The sequence below is a fragment of the Salmo salar genome, chromosome 10 (genome assembly GCF_965601325.2).
Source record: "Salmo salar chromosome 10, fSalSal1, whole genome shotgun sequence".
NCBI classification, from domain to species: domain Eukaryota; kingdom Metazoa; phylum Chordata; class Actinopteri; order Salmoniformes; family Salmonidae; genus Salmo; species Salmo salar.
The window spans coordinates 122,486,695-122,513,285 of record NC_138300.1 but is presented as its reverse complement, the minus strand read 5'-3'; the positions used below and the strand labels follow the sequence as shown (position 1 = coordinate 122,513,285).

The 26,591-nt window shown below is 43.5% G+C and overlaps 1 protein-coding gene across 8 annotated transcripts; it reads left to right on the top strand.

Annotated features, from left to right (window-relative positions):
- Positions 1 to 26,591, top strand: cep152 (centrosomal protein 152). 8 transcript variants are annotated; one of them, XR_014379155.1, is made up of 20 exons: positions 1 to 286; positions 510 to 564; positions 915 to 1,014; positions 2,422 to 2,570; positions 5,523 to 5,632; positions 6,759 to 6,834; positions 7,003 to 7,170; positions 7,452 to 7,685; positions 7,886 to 8,033; positions 8,941 to 9,032; positions 9,168 to 9,680; positions 16,107 to 16,238; positions 16,815 to 17,432; positions 18,758 to 18,833; positions 19,496 to 19,663; positions 19,931 to 20,021; positions 22,538 to 22,620; positions 23,432 to 23,601; positions 23,843 to 23,946; positions 24,150 to 24,166. XR_014379155.1 is itself a non-coding variant. In XM_045688641.2 (20 exons), the coding sequence occupies exons 4-20, from the start codon at positions 2,484 to 2,486 to the stop codon at positions 24,803 to 24,805; spliced, it is 3,513 nt and encodes a 1,170-aa protein (XP_045544597.2). In that variant the 5' UTR covers positions 1 to 286; positions 510 to 564; positions 915 to 1,014; positions 2,422 to 2,483; the 3' UTR covers positions 24,806 to 26,591. The 8 variants fall into 8 exon arrangements, 6 of the variants coding, with proteins under 6 accessions (XP_045544597.2, XP_045544599.2, XP_082813582.1 ...); XM_045688641.2 differs by having other exon boundaries at positions 23,432 to 23,588; positions 24,150 to 26,591; XM_045688643.2 differs by having other exon boundaries at positions 1 to 373; positions 23,432 to 23,588; positions 24,150 to 26,591.

Genomic DNA, 26,591 nt, shown 5'->3' with positions numbered 1-26,591 from the left:
TGCTCTTCCAACATGGCGCCTGGTGTGGTTGCTAGGTGATTTGTGACTCATCCCGGAAGCCATCCACTAAAATACATGGCTGCAAGCGTCTCTAACGTCTAAGTGTTCTGAATTTGTTTGTTTGCAACAAACATCTGTGTTTGAGAATGTGGTTTGATGAGAGGGCCGTTTGAGGATGCTTGTTGTGACCGAGCACTTTTACCGAAAGTTTGGACGTGCGAACTTTCAAAAGGGCGGCGAGTCGAAACAGGAAGTGGACTACTAGCTAGATAGCCAGTTATCTAACGTTAGTTAATTTTTTGGTTTATGGGTACCTTTTTTTATCTGTTTGACAACTGCTAACCAAATTGTACTTTTAGCAGACTATAATTAGGTAGTATCCCTGTTTGTCAAGAATCTTGTGCTTCATTTGTTTTAAGTGGTTGCTATGTTAGCTAGCTAATGTTAGCTGACCAGGCAGTCGGTTTCATCATGTTCATCTTCTGACTGCTGTTTTTTTATCTTGCTAGTTTTAATTTTGTCCCTGCTGACAACGGATATAATCTTGCACTTCAAACCAAAATGGTAAGCAAATGAGTGTGGCCCGTCAAGCTAACTTTGCTAGCTAGCTAAGTTAGATGTTTTGAGTCATATCAAGGTGCATAACTAATAATGACCTATCCGAGCTGGGTGATACATGAAGTGCGTGTGAGAGTTACACAGCAACGGTCCCGTGTGGCTCAGTTGGTAGAGCATGGTGTTTGCAACGCCAGGGTTGTGGGTTCGATTCCCACGGGGGACCAGTATGGGGGAAAAAATGAATGCAATGTATGCATTCACTACTGTAAGTCGCTCTGAATAAGAGCGCCTGCTAAATGACTGAAATGTAAATGTAACATCTGTGACCTCTTGTGTTGTCTCGGGTCTTCTCTCAGTATTAGCACTGTGATCATGCCCATCGACTTTGGTAGTGCTGCTCTGCAAACGCAACATGAGGAGGAGGATGACCCAGAGGACTATGCCAGAGAGCAAGAGGTAAAAATCACAGGGGGGGAAAAAACTCCCCCATCTAACTGTGACTAATGTTGTTGCATTGTAGGCATTTATCTAGTTGTCAGAATAGCTGCTTTCTGTTTATTTTTGTTACTTGCTTGTTGTGAGGGTAACTCTGTCAGACCAGTGGGTGATTCACACCTAATTTCCCCAGAGCCCTGTAGGAAGGGCGGGTATAATTTGTGGAGCGTTTCAACAGGAATCTGTTCCAAAAACGTCGTAAATAACAAGGTCGCCAACAAACAACACATACAAAGTTGTATAGCGGCAGAAGAATAAGATAGCGGGTAGGGAGGGAGTGGGCAATTTTGTTGAGTTTTTCACTCACCAGTTTATTTCGAAAAAAATGAGTGTCCTCACTCTGGTAGCCTATGGACAAACATTAAGAATAAGCTACGTTGATGCTAGTTAGCTAGGTGAATTAATCATGCTAATTTTGTTTGTGTTGTTTGTTGACATCCTTGTTATTTACGAAGTTTTTGGAACAGATTCCTGTTGGAACATTCCACAAATTATACCCACCCTTGTAGGAATGAATCACGGGCTTTCTAGAAACAATATTGCTCCAGTGTTTTCTGCCATTGATTTCAGTGTGACTTCAAAACAATCCAGTATGCACTTAATCAGCATACAGTAGCCATTGCCTCAGTAAGTGTTAATTGAAGTGTGTTCATTGTTGAATTGATTGAAAATGATGGGAGTCTATTTGTTCCCTACCTCATTTGTAATGCACTGCTGAGTCAAGGTTGAGTAACAGATGCGCATGCACAACCATAGGTGGAATTTTCTTGGTTGGTTAGATCACATTATCATCCAATTTTAATCTTGGTTATTTTTCAGACCTGGCTCTTTATGGTCATATTTCCCTCAGTTAGTACTGTACTAGTTGTTGTTGCTATTTACTGTATTCGTACATAGTCAGTGGAAATCTTAAGGTACCAGAGGGAGCCTTCAGGCTATAGGGACTGTAGGTGTTAACATTTCAAACACACCGCCTGCTCCAATCAGATGTAGGCATGCTCAGTGTGTTATTATTAAACTCTCAGCCATCTGCTGTGTTCTACCCTGAACCTGTTACCAGGGGTGTAATCATTAGTAAAAAAAAAAAACGTTTTGCAACGGAAACCGTCTACTCTAAAACGGAAAACGTTTTTTTTTTTTTTGCAACGACAAAAACAAGAGTTTCTATTGGACAAATTCAGGTTGGTCCTGTTCTGTTTGGTTTCTAGTGAATACACCCTTGTTACCTGTCCTGTGGTATGATTAGCCCAGGCAGGCAGGCAGGCAGGCAGGCAGCGCAGGTGAAGGTGTGTCATACACTGAAACAAGCTCTCCTCTGCCCTATATCACCACTAATTTCTCTTTTTCTGGGATCATGTGGCTCGGTAGCTGAAGTTGGTACATTTTCTTCAGTTCTGTTGATAACTGCCTGAGTGGGACTGTGGGACATTATGGGTCCTGCTCTGGTTGGGGATATGCATCCTATGGTTGAGGACACAGTGGAAGATGTAAGAAACATCCAACAGTCCTTATGGGAAGTAAGTAGCTGCCTTTTCCTGTTCTCTTAAGTACAATACCTTTGAACATGACTGGTTAAACGGTAGTTAACTATAGGGAATATGGTGCCTTTTCAGACTGAGATTTACTCTTCACACAGGGCTCCCTGTAGTGTCTCTCTGTAGTGTCTCTCTGTAGTGTAGGGCACATGTATGTGGATGGCTGTCAGGGAAACCTGAGTCTCTTTGCCCGGGCATAACACCTGACATAGTGGAAGAGTTGCTGTCTTTCTGTTGTATATTAGGTCAGGAGGAGCTAAGCTTTTTTTTTTTATCAAACAAGACTGGCTTATTTTTCACCACACTGGAGTTTATTTGCTTCACATACAGTTTTGTTTGTGTCGAATCAGAAATCTATGACTACAGTGGAAAAATGGAAAAACTCTTCATGTGATGGATTTTTGGAGGAGAGGTACACTTTTTAAAAATGGGGATGATGTGTTTGTTCACAGGACTGCTTAACAGAAAATGAACATTCTCTCTGTTCTATTAGTCATGAGATGTAGTTTCAGTGGTTGAGTGAATTCTTTGACCTATTTGAGCAGTTTCCCCGACTGTTTTTCCTAGACTCTGTCACTGTATAACTACAGTTGAAGTCGAAAGTTTACATACACTTAGGTTGGAGTCATTAAAACTCGGGTTTTTCAACAACTCCACAAATTTCTTGTCAACAAACTATAGTTTCGTCAAGTCGGTTAGGACATCTACTTTGTACATGACACAAGTTATTTTTCCAACAATTGTTTACAGACAGATTATTTCACTTATAATTCACTGTATCACAATTCTAATGGGTCAGAAGTTTACATACACTAAGTTGACTGGGCCTTTAAACAGCTTGGAAAATTCCAGAAAATGATGTCATGGCTTTAGAAGCTTCTGATAGGCTAATTGACATAATTTGAGTTAATTGGAGGTGTACCTGTGGATGTATTTCAAGGCCTACCTTCAACCTCAGTGCCTCTTTTCTTGACTTCATGGGAAAATCAAGAAATCAGCCAAGACCTCAGAAAAAAATTCTAGGCCTCCACAAGTTTGGTTCATCTAATTTCCAAATGCCTGAAGGTACTATGTTCATCTGTACAAACAATAGAACGCAAGTATAAACACCATGGGACCACACAGCCGCCATACCGCTCAGGAAGGAGATGCGTTCTGTCTCCTAGAGATGAACGTACTTTGGTGTGAAAAGTGCAAATCAATCCCAGAACAACAGCACAGGACCTTATGAAGATGCTGGAGGAAACAGGTACAAAAGTATCTATATCCACAGTAAAACGAGTCCTATATCGACATAACCTGAAAGGCCGCTCAGCAAGGAAGAAGCCACTGCTCCAAAACTGCCATAAAAAAGCCAGACTATGCTTTGCAACTGCAAATGGGGACAAAGATTGTACTTTTTGGAGAAATGTCCTCTGGCCTGATGAAACAAATAGAACTGTTTGGCCATAATGATCATTGTTATGTTTGGAGGAGAAAGGGGGAGGCTTGCAAGCCGAAGAACACCATCCCAACCATGAAGCACGGGGGTGGCAGCATCATGTTGTGGGGGTGCTTTGCTGCAGGAGGGACTGGTGCACTTCACAAAATAAATGTCATCATGAGGAAGGAAAATTATGTGGATATATTGAAGCAACATCTCAAGACATCAGTCAGGAAGTTAAAGCAAAACGGCTTAAGGACAACAAAGTCAAGGTATTGGAGTGGCCATCACAAAGCCCTGACCTCAATCCTATAGAAAATGTGTGGGCAGAACTGAAAAAGCGTGTGCGAGCAAGGAGGCCTATAAACCTGACTCAGTTACACCAGCTCTGTCAGGAGGAATGGGCCAAAATTCACCCAACTTATTGTGGGAAGCTTGTGGAAGGCTACCCTAAAAGTTTGACCCAAGTTGAACAATTTAAAGGCAATGCTACCAAATACTAATTGAGTGTATGTAAACTTCTGACCCACTGGGAATGTGATGAAAGAAATAAAAGCTGAAATAAATAATTCTCTCTACTATTATTCTGACATTTCACATTCTTAAAATAAAGTGGTGATCCAAACTGATGTAAGACAGGGAATTTTTACTAGGATTAAATGTCATGAATTGTGAAAAACTGAGTTTAAATGTATTTGGCTAAGGTGTATGTAAACTTCTGACTTCAACTGTATGTTACCAAGGCAACGGCTCAGTACAGCGAGTCATACCCATGTGTTGTTTCTTCTTCTCTAGCTCCACAAGCTGCTAACTGACATGTTGTTTCTTCTTCTCTAGCTCCACAAGCTGCTAACTGACATGTTGTGTTTCTTCTTCTCTAGCTCCACAAGCTGCTGACTGACATGTTGTTTCTTCTTCTCTAGCTCCACAAGCTGCTAACTGACATGTTGTTTCTTCTTCTCTAGCTCCACAAGCTGCTAACTGACATGTTGTTTCTTCTTCTCTAGCTCCACAAGCTGCTAACTGACATGTTGTTTCTTCTTCTCTAGCTCCACAAGCTGCTGACTGACCTGCCTGATGACATGTTGTGTTTCTTCTTCTCTAGCTCCACAAGCTGCTAACTGACATGTTGTTTCTTCTTCTCTAGCTCCACAAGCTGCTGACTGACATGTTGTTTCTTCTTCTCTAGCTCCACAACCTGCTGACTGACATGTTGTTTCTTCTTCTCTAGCTCCACAACCTGCTGACTGACCTACCTGATGACATGTTGTGTTTCTTCTTCTCTAGCTCCACAAGCTGCTAACTGACATGTTGTTTCTTCTTCTCTAGCTCCACAAGCTGCTGACTGACCTGCCTGATGACATGTTGTGTTTCTTCTTCTCTAGCTCCACAAGCTGCTAACTGACATGTTGTTTCTTCTTCTCTAGCTCCACAAGCTGCTAACTGACATGTTGTTTCTTCTTCTCTAGCTCCACAAGCTGCTGACTGACATGTTGTTTCTTCTTCTCTAGCTCCACAACCTGCTGACTGACCTGCCTGATGACATGCTGGAGGACAGCAGAGATTCCTCCTCTCCGGAGCTGGACTGCTCTGCCTGCAGCAACACAGACACGTGCAACAGGTAATGTTTTTTTTAATGGAATTATTTATTTAGTCAACTAGAGGACAGGGATGAAATGAGGAGGGAGAGTGGGAGGGAGACGCGGAGGTGGGGCCAGGGTTCGTACCCACTCTGAGGTTGTAATATATGTGCACCAGGCGGTGGTGTTACCCACCAGACTAGCCTAGGGCACCGGGCGGTGGTGTTACCCACCAGACTAGCCTAGGGCACCGGGCGGTGGTGGTGTTACCCACCAGACTAGCCTAGGGCACCGGGCGGTGGTGGTGTTACCCACCAGACTAGCCAAGGGCACCGGGCGGTGGTGGTGTTACCCACCAGACTAGCCAAGGGCACCGGGCGGTGGTGGTGTTACCCACCAGACTAGCCTAGGGCACCGGGCGGTGGTGGTGTTACCCACCAGACTAGCCAAGGGCACCGGGCGGTGGTGGTGTTACCCACCAGACTAGCCTAGGGCACCGGGCGGTGGTGGTGTTACCCACCAGACTAGCCAAGGGCACCGGGCGGTGGTGGTGTTACCCACCAGACTAGCCAAGGGCACCGGGCGGTGGTGTTACCCACCAGACTAGCCTAGGGCACCGGGCGGTGGTGTTACCCACCAGACTAGCCTAGGGCACCGGGCGGTGGTGGTGTTACCCACCAGACTAGCCTAGGGCACCGGGCGGTGGTGGTGTTACCCACCAGACTAGCCAAGGGCACCGGGCGGTGGTGGTGTTACCCACCAGACTAGCCTAGGGCACCGGGCGGTGGTGGTGTTACCCACCAGACTAGCCTAGGGCACCGGGCGGTGGTGGTGTTACCCACCAGACTAGCCAAGGGCACCGGGCGGTGGTGGTGTTACCCACCAGACTAGCCTAGGGCACCGGGCGGTGGTGTTACCCACCAGACTAGCCTAGGGCACCGGGCGGTGGTGGTGTTACCCACTAGACTAGCCTAGGGCACCGGGCGGTGGTGGTGTTACCCACTAGACTAGCCTAGGGCACAAGACTCACACATTTTAATGTTGGTACATTTAGGCTAGTCGCCATCATGGGATGACGCAGAACAGAAAAGACAGACGAGTTGTGAGTTTGTAATGATGATCATTCCATACACCTTAGTAGGACTTATGTTTTTATTGATCTCGCAGACAACAACAGCAGCCTATGTGGAACCACCAACAAACTGAATGGTCCGATCACCAAACACCTGCCTCGCATGAAAAGGTAAGAATTTCAACAAACAAGACTTTCCGTGTTGGTGTTGAATGTGTGACGTTATATCTTCATATCTAGGTCTCGTGAGAAGTTTTTAAGTTGAGAGAAGTGCTAAGTATCAACATATTAAAGGGAACAAAACCTATTTTTGTCTTAATGTTCTTGTCTTTTTTGCAGAACTATGAGGAGGTCTATAACCACAGCTCCTACCATGATGAGAATCCCTACGAGGAGGCAGCTGGGGCTAGGCAGATCAACGGCCATGCCAGTCACACCCAACAGAGCCACCCTCCTAGACGCCAACCCCAGGCCTGGAACCAGGAAGGACAGACAGAGTACCTGCAGGTACTCAATCTTAACAAAAAAACAACAACCTTGAAATAGCCTTATAAAACATCAAGGGCCAGTTTCATGGACACAAATGAAGCCTTAGTCCTGAATTGAACAGGATGTTCAAAGGATGTTCTCCATTGAAAGTTCTTCTTAGTCCTGAATTAGGCTTAATCTATGTCCGAGAAACCGGCCCCAAGGTTTTGAATAATAACTGAGAGACATGTCTATTCTTTTCAAATGCAACCCTTTAGAATTATTGTTTCCAACTCGAGTCACATCTCCCGTCTAAACAGGAATACCAGCGGTACACTCGTAGCGATGGTTACACGTACAGCAGCGTGGATACCGAGCATGCTGCAGCAGACGGCCCTGATTTCTCCACAGAGGAGGAGGAGGAGGGGTATGGAGATGAGCTGTACCCACGTGGAGCTGTTCTCCCTGGGGTGGACTACCAAGTTGTGGGGGGACAGAGGGATGAGCAGAGCTACGCTGGTGGGGATCAGAACAACACCAGGGAACATGTCCAAGTGAGTGGGGTCATATTTGTGTTGTATTATGGACCTGATGATGTGACACTTTTTTTTTTTTACTTCTTGAAAGTCAAAAATCTTGAAAAGTTAACTGCTCACATGCAAAACATTGTGGGAATGTATTAACATTGGACTAATGAGAAAAAGAAGACAAGGTTTTGATGAGAGTACATTAACCATTACTCTGGTATTGTCAGGAGGAGGTGGTCCAGTGTCTGCGTGATCAGGTGAGGCAGCAGGAGAGACGCGGAGAGGAGGAGCAGGTGGAGAGAGCAGGAGTCATCAACGCCCTCACACAGAGCCAACCGCAGAGCCAACAGCAGGGTGCCAAACTGCTCCAGACGGGTACATTGGGGTCTGTGTGCGCGTTGTGTCACTGTTGCACTACTGTCACATTTATGTCCATCAGACCTGATTAATCAAGTGGTTTAATGCAGCATCAGACCTGCTTAATCAAGAGGTTTAATGTAGCATCAGACCTGGTTTAATGTAGCATCAGACCTGCTTAATCTAGTGGTTTAATGTAGCATCAGACCTGCTTAATCTAGTGGTTTAATGTAGCATCAGACCTGCTTAATCTAGTGGTTTAATGTAGCATCAGACCTGGTTTAATGTAGCATCAGACCTGCTTAATCCAGTGGTTTAATAATGTATCAGAGGAACTTAAAAACTTGAATGTAAAGGGTCCACCCTGATTGTCATCGCAAAGCATTCCCTTCTCCATCCACATCCACCTTGTATGTGTCCTCCACTTGCGCCGTTTAGCTAGCTCATCGTTTACAATAGGAAAAGAGGTTTGAAGTTTTCACCTGTCTGTGTCTTATTTATAAAAAAACATAAAATAAATAACTAACTTGAAAGCCCTGATTGTTAAGTTATTTTGTTACGTTCCCCAGCAACTGTAACCTAAATGACACCCACAATGAGACCCCATTTTTAATCTGCAAACAAAATAAAAGCCCACATCAAACATAAAGACAGGAAGTAAATCAAAAAAGTGGAGCAAAAATGAAATCGGATAATGGATTGTTTGTCTAGAAATCAAATAGGGAGAGCTAACTAAAGAGGTTGAACATATCATCAGAGATAAAAAAAATAAAAAAAAGTAATTTAAAATCGACAGAAGGGTTTGACTGAGAATGTGAGTGCTAATGGGCAACGTGGCTTGCTTTGGCATGAATCCACTAGAATGCTCCGTGTTAGAATGAATTTAATTTACATTGTCTCTCTGCATCTTTTTTTGACTGTCTAGGTTCAGTGCAGGAGATGGGCCAGCTGCAAATCAAACTACAGCAGACTCAGTCGGCCAAGACCGTGAGCGAGGACATGAACAAAGCCTTGCAGGTATTTTGTCACGTCCTTTTACACTGAGTGTACAACCGTCTGGAAACGGTTGGCGACAGAGCCCAGACCGGTCTGGAAACGGGTTAGGAACACTGGTGCAAAGAATGCCTTTTGACGGTGTTGTCCTATTCTCAGCTGAACACTCTAGAAGAGAAGCTCAGAGTAGACCTGGAGATCCAGCACCAGGAGACAGTGACCCAGCTCAGAGCAGACCTGGAGACCCAGCACCAGGAGACAGTGACCCAGCTCAGAGCAGACCTGGAGACCCAGGAGACAGTGACCCAGCTCAGAGCAGACCTGGAGACCCAGCACCAGGAGACAGTGACCCAGCTCAGAGCAGACCTGGAGACCCAGCACCAGGAGACAGTGACCCAGCTCAGAGCAGACCTGGAGACCCAGCACCAGGAGACAGTGACCCAGCTCAGAGCAGACCTGGAGACCCAGCACCAGGAGACAGTGACCCAGCTCAGAGCAGACCTGGAGACCCAGCACCAGGAGACAGTGACCCAGCTCAGAGCAGACCTGGAGACCCAGCACCAGGAGACAGTGACCCAGCTCAGAGCCCTGTGGGCTGAAGAGAAGGACAAGGAGGTCAGACAACAGGTCCAAACCCAGCTGACCAAGTCCAAGGCTAGATGGAAGGAGAAGGTAGGAGTTGTCTTGTTGTGTTCCATCTGTAGCTAGGGCAGATCAGTACTGCCTGTCACCCCATGGACTACAAATCAAAGTTGATTTCTCATGTACCTTTTACAACCCTCTGTATCCTGTGTATAATGAAAGACTTACTTGAAAGCTCTCCTCAACAGTGCAGTGAAATATACATAATATACATAATAATAATAATAATAATAATAATAATAATAATAATAATAATAACGGTAAGGCAATAAGTAGTACACATAAAGGCATTTTGTTTTGTAAAAAAAGTTAAAGCACAAAATGTTTTGAAAAATAGAGAATGTACTACGAAAAATAGTATGTCAGATATAATGGTGGACTAGTGGTGCAGATCTGTGATATTTAGGGTTCCCCTCCTAAACCAATATTTGTTGTTTTGAAAGTCTATTTGGAAGGTTCTTGGTAGCTATTCTATCTTCTTAGTTTGGATTCCGCGACGCAGTTGGCATCAGTTGCTGGGACTGCTTGTCTCTTTCCAGTGATCCTGCCGACCAAGGACTGGTCTGAGGATCTATTTGGCGTCGCAGCTAGCCTAGCTGCTAGCTAGCTGCATATCAAGCTAGCAAGTTTTTTTTTTATTTTTTTTATTTTTTTTAACCCAGCCCATGACATCGTTAGCCATTGTGGCTGTCTAGATCCCTGCTGTTTTGTTGTTTTCAATCTTCCCTGTGACCTGCCCTGTCTGGAACTGAGAGGAGTAACAGCCTAACATATGTTGCTAGCTACCGTGACAAAGACCAAAGCCGGCGGGTTGTACCGTTGAGGACAGTGGTGTCTCTCTATCACAGGTGAAGGATCTTTTTAAACAAACAAACAGTAATTCTACAAGCAGTTGTTACCTCAACAAGAAAATAGCTTCAAGTGTTTTGTCCAAATACTGGTGGAGTCCACTAATAAAATAATGGACAACCTGACCAGAGAGGTCCAGGACCTAAAGAACAGTTTGCAGTTCTCTCAGGGTCATGCTCGATGAGTTTAAACAGGAAAACGGCAAGATGACAGCAATCTGTAAGTCATTTGAGAGAGAACATCAGTTCTGTGTGTGAATCCATGATAACAATTACAGATAAATCTTGAGGAACAATCAAGGCAAAACAATATGGTTGTGGACGGAATTGCAGTATCTCCACATGAGACCTGAATGGAGTCTGAGGACAAAGTGAGGGAAATGATCTCTGAGAAATTGAAGATGGACCACAGGAAGAATGAGGTGGAGCGCCCGCCCACAGGACTGGAAAACCCACCACCGGCCCAGGTGACAGGCCCAGGCCGATTTAGTGGTCAAGTTCCTGAGGTTCAAGGACAAGGTAACTGTTCTGGAAAGAGCCAAGAACTTCAGAGGAATGTATATCTTCCTCAACGAGGACTATCCTGAAGCTGTGCACCAGAAGAGGAAAGAACTGATCCCAGCCATGAAAGCAGCCAGAGCGTGTGTGGACATTGCTTACATCTGCTATGACAGGCTCATTGTCCATCCTCCCTCCCAGAAATCTGGAAGGGAGGAGAGAGCCAAGCCTGTGGGTCCGTAGCCTCAACCCCGCAACACACACACACACCAACTGATTAATGGACTGCTGAATGTATATCTTTTTTCTCTTGCTTTGTTTGCTCTTTTCAGTATTATGTCTCTCTGATAAGCCCCCCAGGACAGGGATGAAAATAGCCCATATTATTATATATGTAGCCTAAGAAATAAGGTTCATGAAATCAATAACATGCTAACATCAGATAACATTCATATATTAGCCATTTCTGAGACTCACTTAGATAATTCATTTGATGATACATCAGTAGCAATACAAGGATATAACATCTATAGAAGAGACAGAAATGTTTATGGGGGAGGTGTTGCTATAAATATATATATATATATATATTCATTCATTCATTCAGAGCGATATCCCTGTAATGCTTAGAGAAGACCTCATGTCAAGTGTTATTGAAGTGTTTGCAGGTTCACTCGGCACATCTAAAGCCTTTTCTTTTGGGGTGTTGCTATTGGCCACCAAGTGCTAACAGTCAGTATCTAAATAATATGTGTGAAATGCTTGATAGTGTGTATGTGATGTAAACAGAGAGGTCTACTTTATTGGGGACCTGAATATTGACTGGTTTTCATCAAGCTGTCCCCTCAAGGTTATTAATCAACCTACCAGGGTGTTTACAAACACTACAGGAACAAGATCATGTATTGATCACATTTTTACTAATACTGTAGAACTTTGTTCTAAAGCTGTATCCGTACCCATTGGATACAGTGATCACAATATAGTGGCTATATCCAGGAGTTCCAAAAGCTGGGCCTAAAATAGTGCATAAGAGATCATACAAAAGATTTTGCTGTGACTCTTATGTGGATGATGTTAAAAAAATATTTGTTGGTCTGATGTGATTAATGAGGAGCATCCAGACGTTGCACTTGATGAATTTATGAAATTGCTTCTTCCAATTATTGATAAACATGGACGTGTTAAGAAACTGACTGTTAGAACTGTTAAGGAATTGAAAAACGGTATGGTTGAAAGAGATAAGGTAGAAGGACTGTCTAATAAGTCTGGCTGAACATCTGACTGGCTTACTTACTGCAAATGTAAGAAATGATGAGACTAAACTCAACAAAAAGAAAAATAAACTTCATTATGATGCCAAGATCAATGATATAATTTTTTTTTTTTTGGGGGGGGGGGTAATTTAAATGAAATTATGGGTAGAAAGACCAATTCAACTCCATCTTTCATCGAATCAGATGGCTTATTCATCACAAAACCATTTGATGTTGCCAATTATTTTTATGATTATTTCATTGGCAAAGTGGGCAAACTTAGGTAGGAAATGCCAACAATGAACAGTGAGCAATTGTATTCATGTATAAAAAAAACTAATCATGAAAGAAAAGCAGTGCAAATTTGAATTTTGTAAAGTTAGTGTGGGAGATGTGGAAAAATTGTTGTTAACGATCAATAATGACAAACCTCCTGGCATTGACAACTTAGATGGAAAGCTACTGAGGATGGTAGCTGACTCTATAGCCACTCCTATCTGTCATATCTTTAATCTGAGCGTAGAGGAAAGTCTCTGTCCTCAGGCCTGGAGGGAAGCCAAAGTAATACCGCTACCCAAGAGTTGTAAAGCGGCCTTTTACTTGTTCAAATAGCAGACCTATAAGCTTGCTGCCAACTCTTAGCAAAGTGTTGGAAAAAATTGTGTTTGACCAAATACAAACAGACTTTCAGCATGCTTATAGAGAAGGGAACTCAACATGTACTGCACTGACACAAATGACTGATGATTGGTTGAAAGAAATTGCTAATAATAAGGTTGTGGGAGTTGTACTGTTAGATTTCAGTGCAGCCTTTGATATTATTGACCATAACCTGTTGTTGAAAAAACGTATGTGCTATGGCTTTTCAACCTCTGCCATATCGTGGATTCAGAGCTATCTATCTCATAGAACTCAAAGGGTTTTCTTCAATAGAAGCTTCTCTAAAGTCACATTTAAAGTGTGGTGTACTGCAGGGCAGCTCTCTAGGCCCTCTACTCTTTTCTATTTTTACCAATGACCTGTCACTGGCATTAAACAAAGCACGTGTGTCCATGTACAGTTGAAGTTGGAAGTTTACATACACTTAGGTTGGAGTCATTAAAACACGTTTTTCACCCACTCCGCAAATTTCTTGTCGGTTAGGACACCTACTTTGTGCATGACACAAGTAATTTTTCCAACAATTGTTTATAATTCACTGTATCACAATTATTGGGGGTCAGAAGTTTACATACACTAAGTTGTCTGTGCCTTTAAACAGCTTGGAAAATTCCAGAAAATGATGTCATGGCTTTAGAAGCTTCTGATAGTCTAATTGACATCATTTGAGTCAATTGGAGGTGTACCTGTGGATGTATTTTCAAGGCCTACCTTCAAACTCGGTGCCTCTTTGCTTGACATCATGGGAAAATCCAAAAGAAATCAGCCAAGACCTCAGAAAAATAAATTGTAAACCTCCACAAGTCTGGCTCATTCTTGGGAGCAATTTCCAAACGCCTGAAGGTACCACGTTCATCTGTACAAACAATAGAACGCAAGTAAACACCATGGGACCAAGCAGCCGTCATACCGCTCAGGAGGGAGACGCGTCTCCTAGAGATGAACGTACTTTGGTGCAAAAAGTGGAAATCAATCCCAGAACAATGGTAAAGGACCTTGTGAAGATGCTGGAGGAAACAAGTACAAAATAATCTATATCCACAGTTAAACGAGTCCTATATCGACATAACCTGAAAGGCCACTCAGCAAGGAAGAAGCTACTGCTCAAAAACCGCCATAAAAAAGCCAGACTACGGTTTGCAACTGTACATGGGGACAAAGATCGTACTTTTTAGAGAAATGTCCTCTGGTCTGATGAAACAAAAATAGAACTGTTTGGCCATAATGACCATCGTTATGTTTGGAGGAAAAAGGGGGAGGCTTGCAAGCCGAAGGACACCATCCCAACCATGAAGCACGAGGGTGGCAGCATCATGTTGTGGGGGTGCTATGCTGCAGGAGGGACTGGTGCACTTGACAAAATAGATGGCATCATGAGGATGGAAAATGATGTGGATATATTGAAGCAACATCTCAAGACATCAGTCAGGAAGTTAAAGCTTGGTCGCAAATGGGTCTTCAAAATGGACAATGACCCCAAGCATACTTCCAAAGTTGTGGTAAAATGGGATAAGGACAACAAAGTCAAGGTATTGGAGTGGCCATCACGAAGCCCTGACCTCAATCCTATAGAAAATGTGTGGGCAGAACTGAAAAAGGCGTGTGTGAGCAAGGAGGAATACAAACCTGACTCAGTTACACCAGCTTTGTCAGGAGGAATGGGCCAAAATTCACCCAACATATTGTGGGAAGCTTATGGAAGGCTACCCTAAACGTTTGACCCAAGTTAAACAATTTAAAGGCAATGCTACCAAATACTAATTGAGTGTGTGTAAACTTCTGACCCACTGGGAATGTGATGAAAGAAATAAAAGCTGAAATAAATAATTCTCTATTATTCTGACATTTCACATTCTTAAAATAAAGTGGTGATCCAAACTGACTTAAGACAGGGAATTTTTACTAGGATTAAATGTCAGGAATTGTGAGAAACTGAGTTTAAATGTATTTGGCTAAGGTGTATGTAAACTTACGACTTCAACTGTATGCTGATTCAACCATATATACGCACCAGCAATCACTGCTAATGAAGTCACTGAAACCCTTAACAAAGACTTGCAGTCTATTTTGCAATGGGTGGCCAGTAATAAACTGGTCCAGAACATCTCTAAAACTAAGAGCATTATATTTGGTACAAATCATTCCTTAAATTCTAGACCTCCACTGACTCTGGTAATGAATGGTGTGGCTGTTGAACAAGTTGAGGAGACTAAATTACTTGGTTTTACCTTAGATTGTAAACTGTCATGGTCAAAACATATAGATTCAATGGTTGTAAAGATGGGAGAGGTCTGTCTGCAATAAAGAGATGCTCTGATTTTTTTTTGACACCACACTCCACAAAGCAAGTCCTGCAGGCTCTAGTTTTGTCTGATCTTGATTCTTGTCCAGTCGTGTGGTCCAGTGATGCAAGGAAAGACCTAGTTAGGCTGCAGCTGGCCCAGAACAGAGCGGCACGTCTTGCTCTTCACTGTAATCAGAGGGCTGATATAAATACTATGCATGCCAGTCTCTCTTGGCTGAGAGTTGAGGTGAGACTGACTGCATCTTTTTACAAGAAACATTGTGTTGAAAATCCCAAAATGTTTGCATAGTCAATTTACACACATCTCTGACACACACTTATCCCACCAGACATGCCACCAGGGGTCTTTTCACAGTCCCCAAATCCTTAACAAATTCAAGAAAGCGTACAGTATTATATAGAGCCCTTATTGCATGTAACTCCCTTCCATCTCATATTGTTCAAATGAACAGCAAACCTGGTTTCAAAAAAACAGATGAAGCAACACCTCACGGCATAACGCCTCTCCCCTATTGGACCTAGATAGTTTGTGTGTATGAATTGATATGTAGGCTACGTGTGGCTTTTAAAAAATGTATGTAGTTCAGTCCTTGAGCTGTTCTTGTCTAATGATGATCTGTTTGATGTTTGATGTGGACCCCAGGAAGAGTATCAGCTGCTTTTGCAACAGCTAATGGGGATCCTAATAAAATACCAAATATAGTGGACTAGTGGTGCAGATCTGTGATTAAATCAGGGTTCCCTTCCTAAACCAATATGCTAAACTACTTGTCTTGATGTTCTGTGATTTGACCTGATCACATCATCCCTGGGGCAGCAAAGTAAATTTACAAGCCAAGTAGGTTGAATAAGGGATTATTCATCTAAAATGTCAAAATGTGTGGTACAGGTTGAAGGAGCAGTAAGCAGAGCCTATTGCCGCTGGCTCCAGGACCTCCCCTCGCTGCCGGAGTACAAGGTGGCTCTCCAGAGAGAACGAGAGAAGTGGGAGAAGGTACAGGAGCAACATGTTCAACAACAGGTACAACTAACTGTCACTGTTTCTCTGTTTCTTTGTCTGAATTAGTTTGTGATTTTGCTTATATTGGGGATACTAGTTATCTTTGTCGCTAAGTTATACAGTATTTAACATCATCCCTGGATAAAAATGCATGAAATGAAATGAAATGTATGTATTCACTACTGTAAGTCGCTCTGGATAAGAGCGTCTGCTAAATTACTAAAATGTAAATGTAATAAAATGCATCTCTTTGTCGCTAAATTATACAGTATTTAACATAATCCCTGGATAAAATACATCTCTTTGTCGCTAAGTTATACAGTATTTAACGTCATCCCTGGATAAAATACATCTCTTTGTCGCTAAGTTATACAGTATTTAACATAATCCCTGGATAAAATACATCTCTTTGTCGCTAAGTTATACAGTATTTAACATCCAAACAAAGAATGAGTTGAAAGATTAGCTGTGAAATGGTCCTTTAACTAACTTCAACCCAGTAGTCGGATGATAACAAAACACAGCACTTCTTCTTCTGCTTCACTCCAAAGCATCTTGTAGTTCTAGTTTCGCTCCCTTCTCTCTGATTTGGGTCAGATGTCCCTAGTCCTGACTGCAGCAGAGGAGAGGTGGCAGGAGGAGAGGCCTAGGAGTTCAGGAGAAGTCCAGAAGGTTGAGGAGATGCAGCGCTGCAGGCAGCTGGAGGAGCATCTGAAGACTGAGGTGGCACATCTGCAGAGCCAGGTGGACCGTGAGAGGGAGGAGAAAGCTGCTCTGCTGAAAGCAGAGATGGCTGCAGCCAGAGCCTCCTGGAGCAGAGATAAACAGCAGGAGATTTCCTCACTGCAGGCCTTCCAGGAGGAGCAGCTGAAACAGGCCCGGGATGAGGCGCAGGGGGAAGTGGCGCTCCTCCTTCAGAAGGAGGCTGAGCTGCAGCAGGCTCTGAGGGACCAAGAGGAAGACTGGAGGAGACTGGAGGAGAGCAGGGGCCAGGAGCATAGGCAGGCCAGAGAGGAGGTGCTCCAGGAGCTTCAGGCTGGGCTGAAGGAGGTGCAGACTGTGCTCCTCAGAGGAGGAGCCCACAAAGAGAAGGAGAATGGTGGGGAGGTGGAAGGGAGGTGGAGGACCAGTGGAAGCATAAAAGAACTCCTCATGTCTACATGTAAATACCTCATCTCTAAAGCTGTAGCCCAGGCCGAGAACGAGTGGAAAAAGGTTGGTGTCTGTCTGTCTCTCTATATCTTTCTCCTCTCTGCTCTCACTAGATGTGGTGAAGAGGTCAATGGAATGCAAACCGTGGGGGGATAGAAGGACTCCTGATTGGAACACAACATTCAACAAATCTGATCTAACTAAGTGGATATTCATCAAATCCGTCATGATGGAATACATCAATCAGGCCCACAATCTGTTTACTAAAGTCTGATTTGGATATATTTGACAGATCTCGCTGCGTAACATTTAGAAGTAGCCCCCTTTTCATGTTTAGAAGAAGTGACTGCTAAATGCTAACTCCCATTGTATAAGCTGGTAGCATAGCTAGCATAGAGAAATCGGGGGTGGCAGTCAGTCATTTTTAACTCTAATGCAGTTGATTGGTGACATGAACATGTATTGGGGTTTATTATGGATCCCCATTACTTCCTGCCAAGGCAGCAGCTACTCTTCCTGGGGGTTTATTATGGATCCCCATTAGTTCCTGCCAAGGCAGAAGCTACTCTTCCTGGGGGTTTATTATGGATCCCCATTAGTTCCTGCCAAGGCAGCAGCTACTCTTCCTGGGGTTTATTATGGATCCCCATTAGTTCCTGCCAAGGCAGCAGCTACTCTTCCTGGGGGTTTATTATGGATCCCCATTAGTTCCTGCCAAGGCAGCAGCTACTCTTCCTGGGGGTTTATTATGGATCCCCATTAGTTCCTGCCAAGGCAGCAGCTACTCTTCCTGGGGGTTTATTATGGATCCCCATTAGTTCCTGCCAAGGCAGCAGCTACTCTTCCTGGGGGTTTATTATGGATCCCCATTAGTTCCTGCCAAGGCAGCAGCTACTCTTCCTGGGGGTTTATTATGGATCCCCATTAGTTCCTGCCAATGCAGCAGCTACTCTTCCTGGGGTTTATTATGGATCCCCATTAGTTCCTGCCAAGGCAGCAGCTACTCTTCCTGGGGTCCAGCAAAATTAAGGCAGTTTATACTATTTTAAAAACATTACAATACATTCACACACTGTAGGGTTGACATCTATGCAAGCATTATACTCTGATTTGAGAAATGTAGGCTAATTTTGCTGGGGGAATGAGGAGAGTAGGCATCTTTCCTCCATGCGTTTCCATGGCATTTCCAGCGATTTGGTCGAGTTCCATTGACCTCTTTACTGCATGTATTGTTTACCGTCAGCCTGACTATTATAAGACTTTTAGTGCCGCGGCATGGTAGCAGGTTCCTGCCACTGTGTTGCGTAAAACAATTGTAGTTATATTTTGAAGGCTGTGTTGACTTGACTAACAGTGTACTTTATGGCTGTGTTGTTCTCCCTCTCCAGATCAGTGAGGAGGGGCTTGGCCGGGTGCTGAAGGAAAGTCAGGAGCGCCATGAGAAAGAACTCAACCAGATTCATAGTGTGTTTCTTCTCAAGTCTTCTGTGTATGGAATAATATGCCACTTAGCAGACACTGTTATCCAAAGAAATGTAAAGTACAGTGAGTGCATAGAGTGATCCCTGCAATTAGTAGAATAGATACAATGCCAGTGGACCTCCCGAGTGGTGCAGTGGTCTAAAGCACTGTATCGCGGTGCTGGCTGTGCCACTAGAGATCCTGGTTTGAGTCCAGGCTCTGTCGCAGCCGGCCGCGACTGGGAGACCCATGGGGCGGCGCACAGTTGGCCCAGCGTCGTCCGGGTTAGGGAGGGTTTGGCCGGCAGGGATATCCTTGTCTCATCGCGCTCTAGCGACTCCTGTGGCAGACCGGGCGCAGTGCACGCTGACCAGGTCGCCAGGTGTACGGCGTTTCCTCCGACGCATTGGTGCGGCTGGCTTCCGGGTTGGATGGGCATTGTGTCAAGAAGCAGTGCATCCTGGTTGAGTTGTGTTTCAGGAGAACGCACGGGCTCTCGACCTTCGCCTCTCCCGGGTCCGTACAGGAGTTGCAGCGATGAGACAAGACTGTAACTACCAATTTAAAACCATGAAATTGGGGAGGAAAAAAAGGGTAAAAAAAGAAAAATGCCAGACGTGAGAGCAAACCCTAAGTACGATTTTAAATATGTTCTATCGATTCAGGCTCCACTGATCACAAGGGAGAAAAGAGTGGTTGTGGGAAGCAGTGTGCTGAGAACGTGTCCGAGCTGCAGAAGAAGAGTCAGGACCTCCGGAGGCATCTAGAGAATGCCTGCAGACAGCTACAGGACACAGTCAAGGAGAACAAGGCCTCCATGCAGCACCTCAAAGGTAACAAAACTCCTTGTTGAATCCCAAATCAACCCCTGGCTCCTGGTCCTTAGGCCACATTTCCTGTAGGTTTTGGGATAGCGGGTCACAGAAAGGATTGCATCAATTGATACATATTTCGAGAACCACTGGGGGGTTAATTAAAACTTTTGAAGTGCTATCCACTGGGAATACAATGGACATCTTGCTGGATGTTTTTTGCCCAAATAAATTTAAATCATAATAATCGGTGTCCTTCCTTGTCCCCTCCCTCCGTCTTTTTTGTAGATGATCATGAGGTGGCACTATGGAAGGAGAAAGAGCACAACCTGCAGGAACTGGAGAAAGTGAAAAGATCTGCAGCCAAAGAATCCTCTGGGTATGGAAACTTGACTTTTGACTCATCCATATTGGATAGTGCTGAGCGATTTAAACGAGTTTACGGTTGTTTTTCAGTATTTAAAATACGAATTGACCGACATCAGTTCAATTATTTGAACTCCATTTCGTGTGTGTGTATATATATATTTTTTTTTCTTTTTCTGTGGGCTTAATGCACACATTGCACAGTTTCTCTAGAGATACTTCAGATCTAGCCTGAACTGTACGATGTAGTAGGGAGTTGTAGTTTCCAACAGGCCAATATTCTACATAGTTTAATAGATGTACTAGGGAGTTGTAGTTTTCAACAGGCATATATTCTACATAGTTTAAACAGATGTACTAGGGAGTTGTAGTTTCCAACAGGCCAATATTCTACATAGTTTAATAGATGTACTAGGGAGTTGTAGTTTCCAACAGGCATATATTCTACATTATTGAGTGCATGTATTTTTTTGCCCGTACTACAGACGGCTATATCGGTCCGCTAATTAAGGGATTGTAAAGGCCCAGTGCACTACTTTTGTGGCATTATTTAAAATTTTTACTATTTCATTCCTGGTTTTTCAGGGGATGTGTTAGGGTAGGTTCCTTGTCAATCATTTGCTTATTGGTGAAATCGGCAATCAGACAATATCTTTAAGTAATTCAATCATTCATTTATTAATGCAGTTGCAGACAGAAGTTGACAACGGGAACATGGCACGTATGTTTCAGAGTAAGTTCTGCAAAATAGGAAAAGGGTCCAAGTTGCTTTAATATGCTTTGCAGTCAACCCCTAGTGATGTAACTGCCTACATCAACACCTTCTACTCATGAGACCATGCCCATGCACCAGGAGAGACAATAGTTCCAGTGTTTTCTAAAGGCTCAGCAGTAATTGTCCACTCCCCGAGTTGCTTTATAGTGGTATGTGTGACTAGTCTCTTATCTCTTTCACTCCCCTGCAGGGTTCTGTGTCTATGAATCTCTTTTGGCCTTGAGGCGCTTTCTCACAGACACCCTGTTTTGACTGCAAATAATTCACACATCTCTCAGACCGTTTCTTTATAAGAAGCAGAGACTAGAAAAGAACCGTGGAACAATATTAAACCTTATAATGAATATATATATTTCTAATCTGTAGTCCAGGATCCTACAAATGTAGTGGGGGAGGGGTCTTATAGCCCTTCTATTAATACAACATAAGCATAATCAATTATTATAATACATCAATCATTTGATCATGACCCTAAGGTGAACCCCATCTGATGCTGCAGCACCCCTACTTCCCGCAGCTATGTTTTAGCTCATAAAACGTAGTAATTAACTACAATGACCATAATCCATTGCGCATTTACTTGTCCGGTCTGTGTTTTCTTTTATGCCTGCTACAGAAGAGGCAGAAGAATGAGCGGATATCGAGAGCAGCTGTTGCTTCGTGAGGTATCTCTACCTTAAAATACATCATCTACGTGATTGATAGTTGGTATTCAGCAACTTTATTTACTTTGAAGAATTACAAAATAGTGATTTTTGTCAGACAGCATATGCAGCAGCTCTATATGAAATAAGTCACCAAATGAAACAAATGTAATATACACAACTGAAATATTTTATTAAAGTAAATTAATGTGAATACATTTTTGTTAATAAGTGATAAGCAGTAATGGGCAGTCACTACCATCATGGGACTTGTATGAATTGTTTTATTCTGTGTTGTTGCAGCGTTCAACCCAAATAATGAAAACCAAAATCGAAAACCGTGATAATTCTTTTAATAATATAACCGAAAACGAATAGACCTCAAAAAGCACTAATCGCTCAGCACTAATATTGGATGTAATTCTAGTCAGATGTATAGTCACTGGTTACCAAATTAAAGATTTGAGCAAGTTAGATTTTCCCACATGTATTTTATATGTAAATAGTTTGATCCTTGAATGCCATAATTTACTTATTTGGTTAAATACTTCTCCCTATTAGCTGAAAGCTTATTATTTCAAAGCCATTTTTTTTTTGCCGTCGTGCTAGCTGTTCTGTCCGAATTTGTCACCTCTCAACTGCCGTAGGGCTCTACTCCTAAAATGTCCTGCCAATTTTCTTCATTTTAGCCTCCAAAGAAGTGTCCCGTTACATGCCACTTTATATTCAGCTGTGTTATTCATGTCATGTTAGACTGGCGTTCAATAATGGGCGATAGCCAGACAGTGTTTGATGTTGCTCCTGTATAAAGCCCTTATTCACCCCTAATACTAGCCAACCACTCTGGACTTGTCTGGGCAGACCTGCCTCTCCTCTACATAAAACCAGTGTGAGAAACTTACTAGCGATTAGTTTGTGCTATTGACACTAAATAAATACTGCACTCTGACCCCACAAAAAAGTAAAAACTATTTTATTAGATTCATGATAGTGTTCTTAGACAAAGCAAGGAAAGAAAATGTGATTCTCAGCTGTTGTTTTGTTGAATCTTCTTAGTTTCTGGACTTACTCGTCGGGTTAATTTTCTAAATGAATGAATATTCACCACAGAGGATCGGATATGGAGCAGCGTTTCCATGCTGGCCTTGAACAGATGAAGGAGCAGTACATGAAGGCTGTTGAAAAAATCAGAGGTGAGTGAAATAATCTACTACTTTTAGCTACAAAGGCTTTGACAAACCCACCCCAGTTGGGTGTGAATGGTGTTTTCTATATGCTCCAGGCATCTCATGTACCGCGGTGTTTGGTTGTCCGGGTAACATGCTCCAGGCATCTCATGTACCACGGTGTTTGGTTGTCCAGGTAACATGCTCCAGGCATCTCATGTACCGCGGTATTTGGTCGTCCAGGTAACATACTCCAGGCATCACATGTACCATGGTGTTTGGTTGTCAGGTAACATGTACCATGGTGTTTGGTTGTCCAGGTAACATGCTCCAGGCATCTCATGTACCATGGTGTTTGGTTGTCCAGGTAACATGCTCCAGGCATCACATGTACCGTGGTGTTTGGTTGTCCAGGTAACATACTCCAGGCATCTCATGTCCCGTGGTGTTTGGTTGTCCAGGTAACATACTCCAGGCATCTCATGTACCGTGGTGTTTGGTTGTCTGGGTAACATGCTCCAGGCATCTCATGTACCGTGGTGTTTGGTTGTCCAGGTAACATACTCCAGGCATCTCATGTACCGTGGTGTTTGGTTGTCCAGGTAACATACTCCAGGCATCTCATGTACCGTGTTGTTTTGGTTGTCCGGGTAACATGCTCCAGGCATCTCATGTACCGCGGTGTTTGGTTGTCCAGGTAACATACTCCAGGCATCTCATGTACCGTGGTGTTTGGTTGTCCGTGTAACATGCTCCAGGCATCTCATTTACCGTGGTGTTTGGTTGTCCGGGTAACATACTCCAGGCATCTCATGTACCGCGGTGTTTGGTTGTCCAGGTGACATGCTACGCTACCTTCAGCAGAGTAAAGAGCGAGCAGCGGAGATGATCCGTGTCGAGGTGCTGAGAGAGAGGCAGGACACAGCCAGGAAGATGAGACGCGACTATCTCACCTGTCTACAGGAACTTCTAGAAGACGGGGGGCAGGCCACAGGGTATGCTGTTACAGTAAGGCTAATGCCCTGTCCAGAAACAACCTATATTCCATAAACACGTGTGGAGATCTGAGAGGATTTGGTTAAGGTAATATGGCAGCTCCACCTTGACGTCTAATAGGCTATATGGCTTTTAGCCAATATTGCATACAGCTGCCCAATCTTCTCATATCTCTACTAGTGCCCAGGGGGTTGGGGTGGATTTGGGATTGAGGGTTATAGTAAAGCTAAGTGTTTCCTTCCCTCCCCTTCAGGGCTGAGAAGAAAATCATTAACGTTGCAAGTAAGCTTGCAGCCATGGCCAAAGTGTTGGAGAGCCCTACCAAGAGGACGAGGAAAAAGAGCCACGGCTTACCGGGTAAGACCGTTTTTGATTTAATACATTTGGTAAGGGGTCATCAAATGGAATCGTCCTTCTATGGAGTTTTTTCCAACGCCTGTGTCTCTGCTTGATCTTTGGGAACTAGGGCGACTTACTTTAAAGTACTCTCTGATTTGAAAAAAAAAAAAAGGCTTTAAAAATGAAATTTGATTGTTCAAAATGATCTCTTGTATCAACAGGCTCGTCGTTAAAGACCGAGGCAGCTATTGGCAGCCATCCAAGCAATGCTTTTGGCTCTACCTCTATTAAAACCCAATGTCCAGCTAGCCATCTCCCTGAGACCACCAGGTCTGGTCGTGGTGAGGGGAGAACCCTGAAGACCAAGATGGACTCTGACCTTCACTCCAAAACCACCTCAGCTGCAGTCAAGACCACCAGAAATACTAGGACAATGAGTAAACCCACCCACCAGGAGACCCTGACCAATGGAAAAGAGAAAGGAGCCCCTGCAAACACGGCAGGGAAACCCCATATATCTTCAGGACTCTTCCTCTCACTTCCTCCTCACAAACCCTCTCATCAGATCGGTCAAACCTTCCTTGACTGTTACCGTGGTGATTTTACTAACGTTACTCTAAGGACCCAGACCAGCAGGGAGCTATACCTGCAGGGGGCGGAGTCGGGGAGGTCAGACGATGACAACTTCCTGTGTCACCGTAGTAACACTAAAACCTCCCTGGTTCAGGAGCTTCCCGTTAGAGACGGAAGAGGAACGCGTGATTGGAGTATGTCCAGTAATGGGTCCCAAGATGGCCGCCACATCCTCGCAGTTAACTCTTACCCAGACAGAAAAATGGAAACCGTTCCCTCTGCGTGGACCTTCTTCAACCGATGACCTGAGTGATTTTAAGGTAGACAACTCTGACATGACAGTTTATAAAGAGATATTCCGTCCCACACCCGCCAAAGCCTCAAATTTCCCCTGTGTCCTGCCTCAGACCAAAGCTTTGACTCAGTCTGTCCCCAGTATTTTTTTTATTTCTTATAAATGTAACCTTTTTATTTAACTAGGCAAGTCAGTTAAGACTAGTGGTAGTAGATCTAGTCACAGAGAGCCTAGTCCCTGGCTCTGAGGGGGACCGGCAGAACCAGTTCCAGAACAGGCTGTGTTCTAAGAGTCTGGTCTCTGAGCTGAAGCTGAGCCAACCGCAGGACAGTGGTTATGACAGTCCGTTCTCTCATCAGAGGAGACTGCACTCCTCCTCTACTTTTCAGAAGTGATATAAAGGGAGGGAATGGAGTAAGTGAAGATTGGAGTGAGCCTTGAATTTGTGTTTTTGGTTCATCTTCACATGATTGGATGTGGGGAATGACTGCGAGACCGTCGTGACTGCGAGGCCCGTCGTGACTGCGAGGCCCGTCGTGACTGCGAGGCCCGTCGTGACTGCGAGGCCCGTCGTGACTGCGAGGCCCGTCGTGACTGCGAGGCTGCCGTGAGTTCAAGTAAACACCCAGTTAGTGTGTGTTAGGACCAATAGCTATCTTTGTTTGCATTGAAAAACTGATGAAAACATACAACCTTGTGTGCCTGGCTTCTATTCAATGATTACCACATTTCTAAACCCGTTACAATTCTTCTGTGTGTCTGTTTTTTTTTTAATGGAGAGTTATCTGTACCGATGTATTTTATATCAAGGTTGTGAGAGATGCTGTGCATAGAGCAAACAAACTATTTAATAATGTTGCATTCATATAATTTATAATTAAATGTTTTTCTCTTGCTTGTTTTATCTTACCGATAATGACAATATTTAGAATTGTCATTATCAAGAATTCTGTATTTTCTAAGGGGTTCTATTCACTTGTCTGTTCACAGTGAAAAGTCTGAGAAACATGCCAGTAAAAGGTATATTGTCTCTCCTATAGTCTTCGTGCCACCACCATGCCTACCTTCCACTTACATCATGTGTAATAATTGTTCTACCTGACAGCCAGGCCAATAGATTTGTCATTTAACTCATGTGAAGGTCTCACCTCCTCTCCAGCCTAACCACGTTATGAATAATACTTTTGGCTTCTTTGCTTTTACTTAGATTATTTTTTTTTTTATTTGATCATTTTCCTTTCTACATGATGTACATGGTCAGGACCTCATTGATCGGATGTTGTCTATCAAAAAAATCAGAGAGAAGAAGAAGTAGACAATTCTACGAAAAGGACACCCCTACAAACCATTCATTCTATTTACGGATCAGCAGCGCAACAAACTTACCGGAGTCTTGCTGCAACACAAACATCAAAAAGGGGGATACGGTTTTCTTAAGAAATATGCCGTTTTTATTTTTTTATCTGTGTATTTGGTTGGGATTGGTTTAAAATAGGATGTTCCGCTGCATTTCTGGAGTACACGATAATATTAAAATCATTGTTTGTATTACTTGTTCCCTTAGTGAAGCTAATGTATTGATTGCAGCTGAAGGTACAGTATCATCATTCCTCTTCGAAAATGTGTAGATCCGTCAGTGGTGTAGTGGAGGGTATAGGATGGTATACACCGTTCACCCACTTATTAACATACTGTGGGATGAGATAGGTATAAAGTTAAGAATAGAGAATCTAGACCTACAACAGTCAAATTATTTGGCATAAATAGAAGCAAGCACCAACAGCTTGATTTAAAA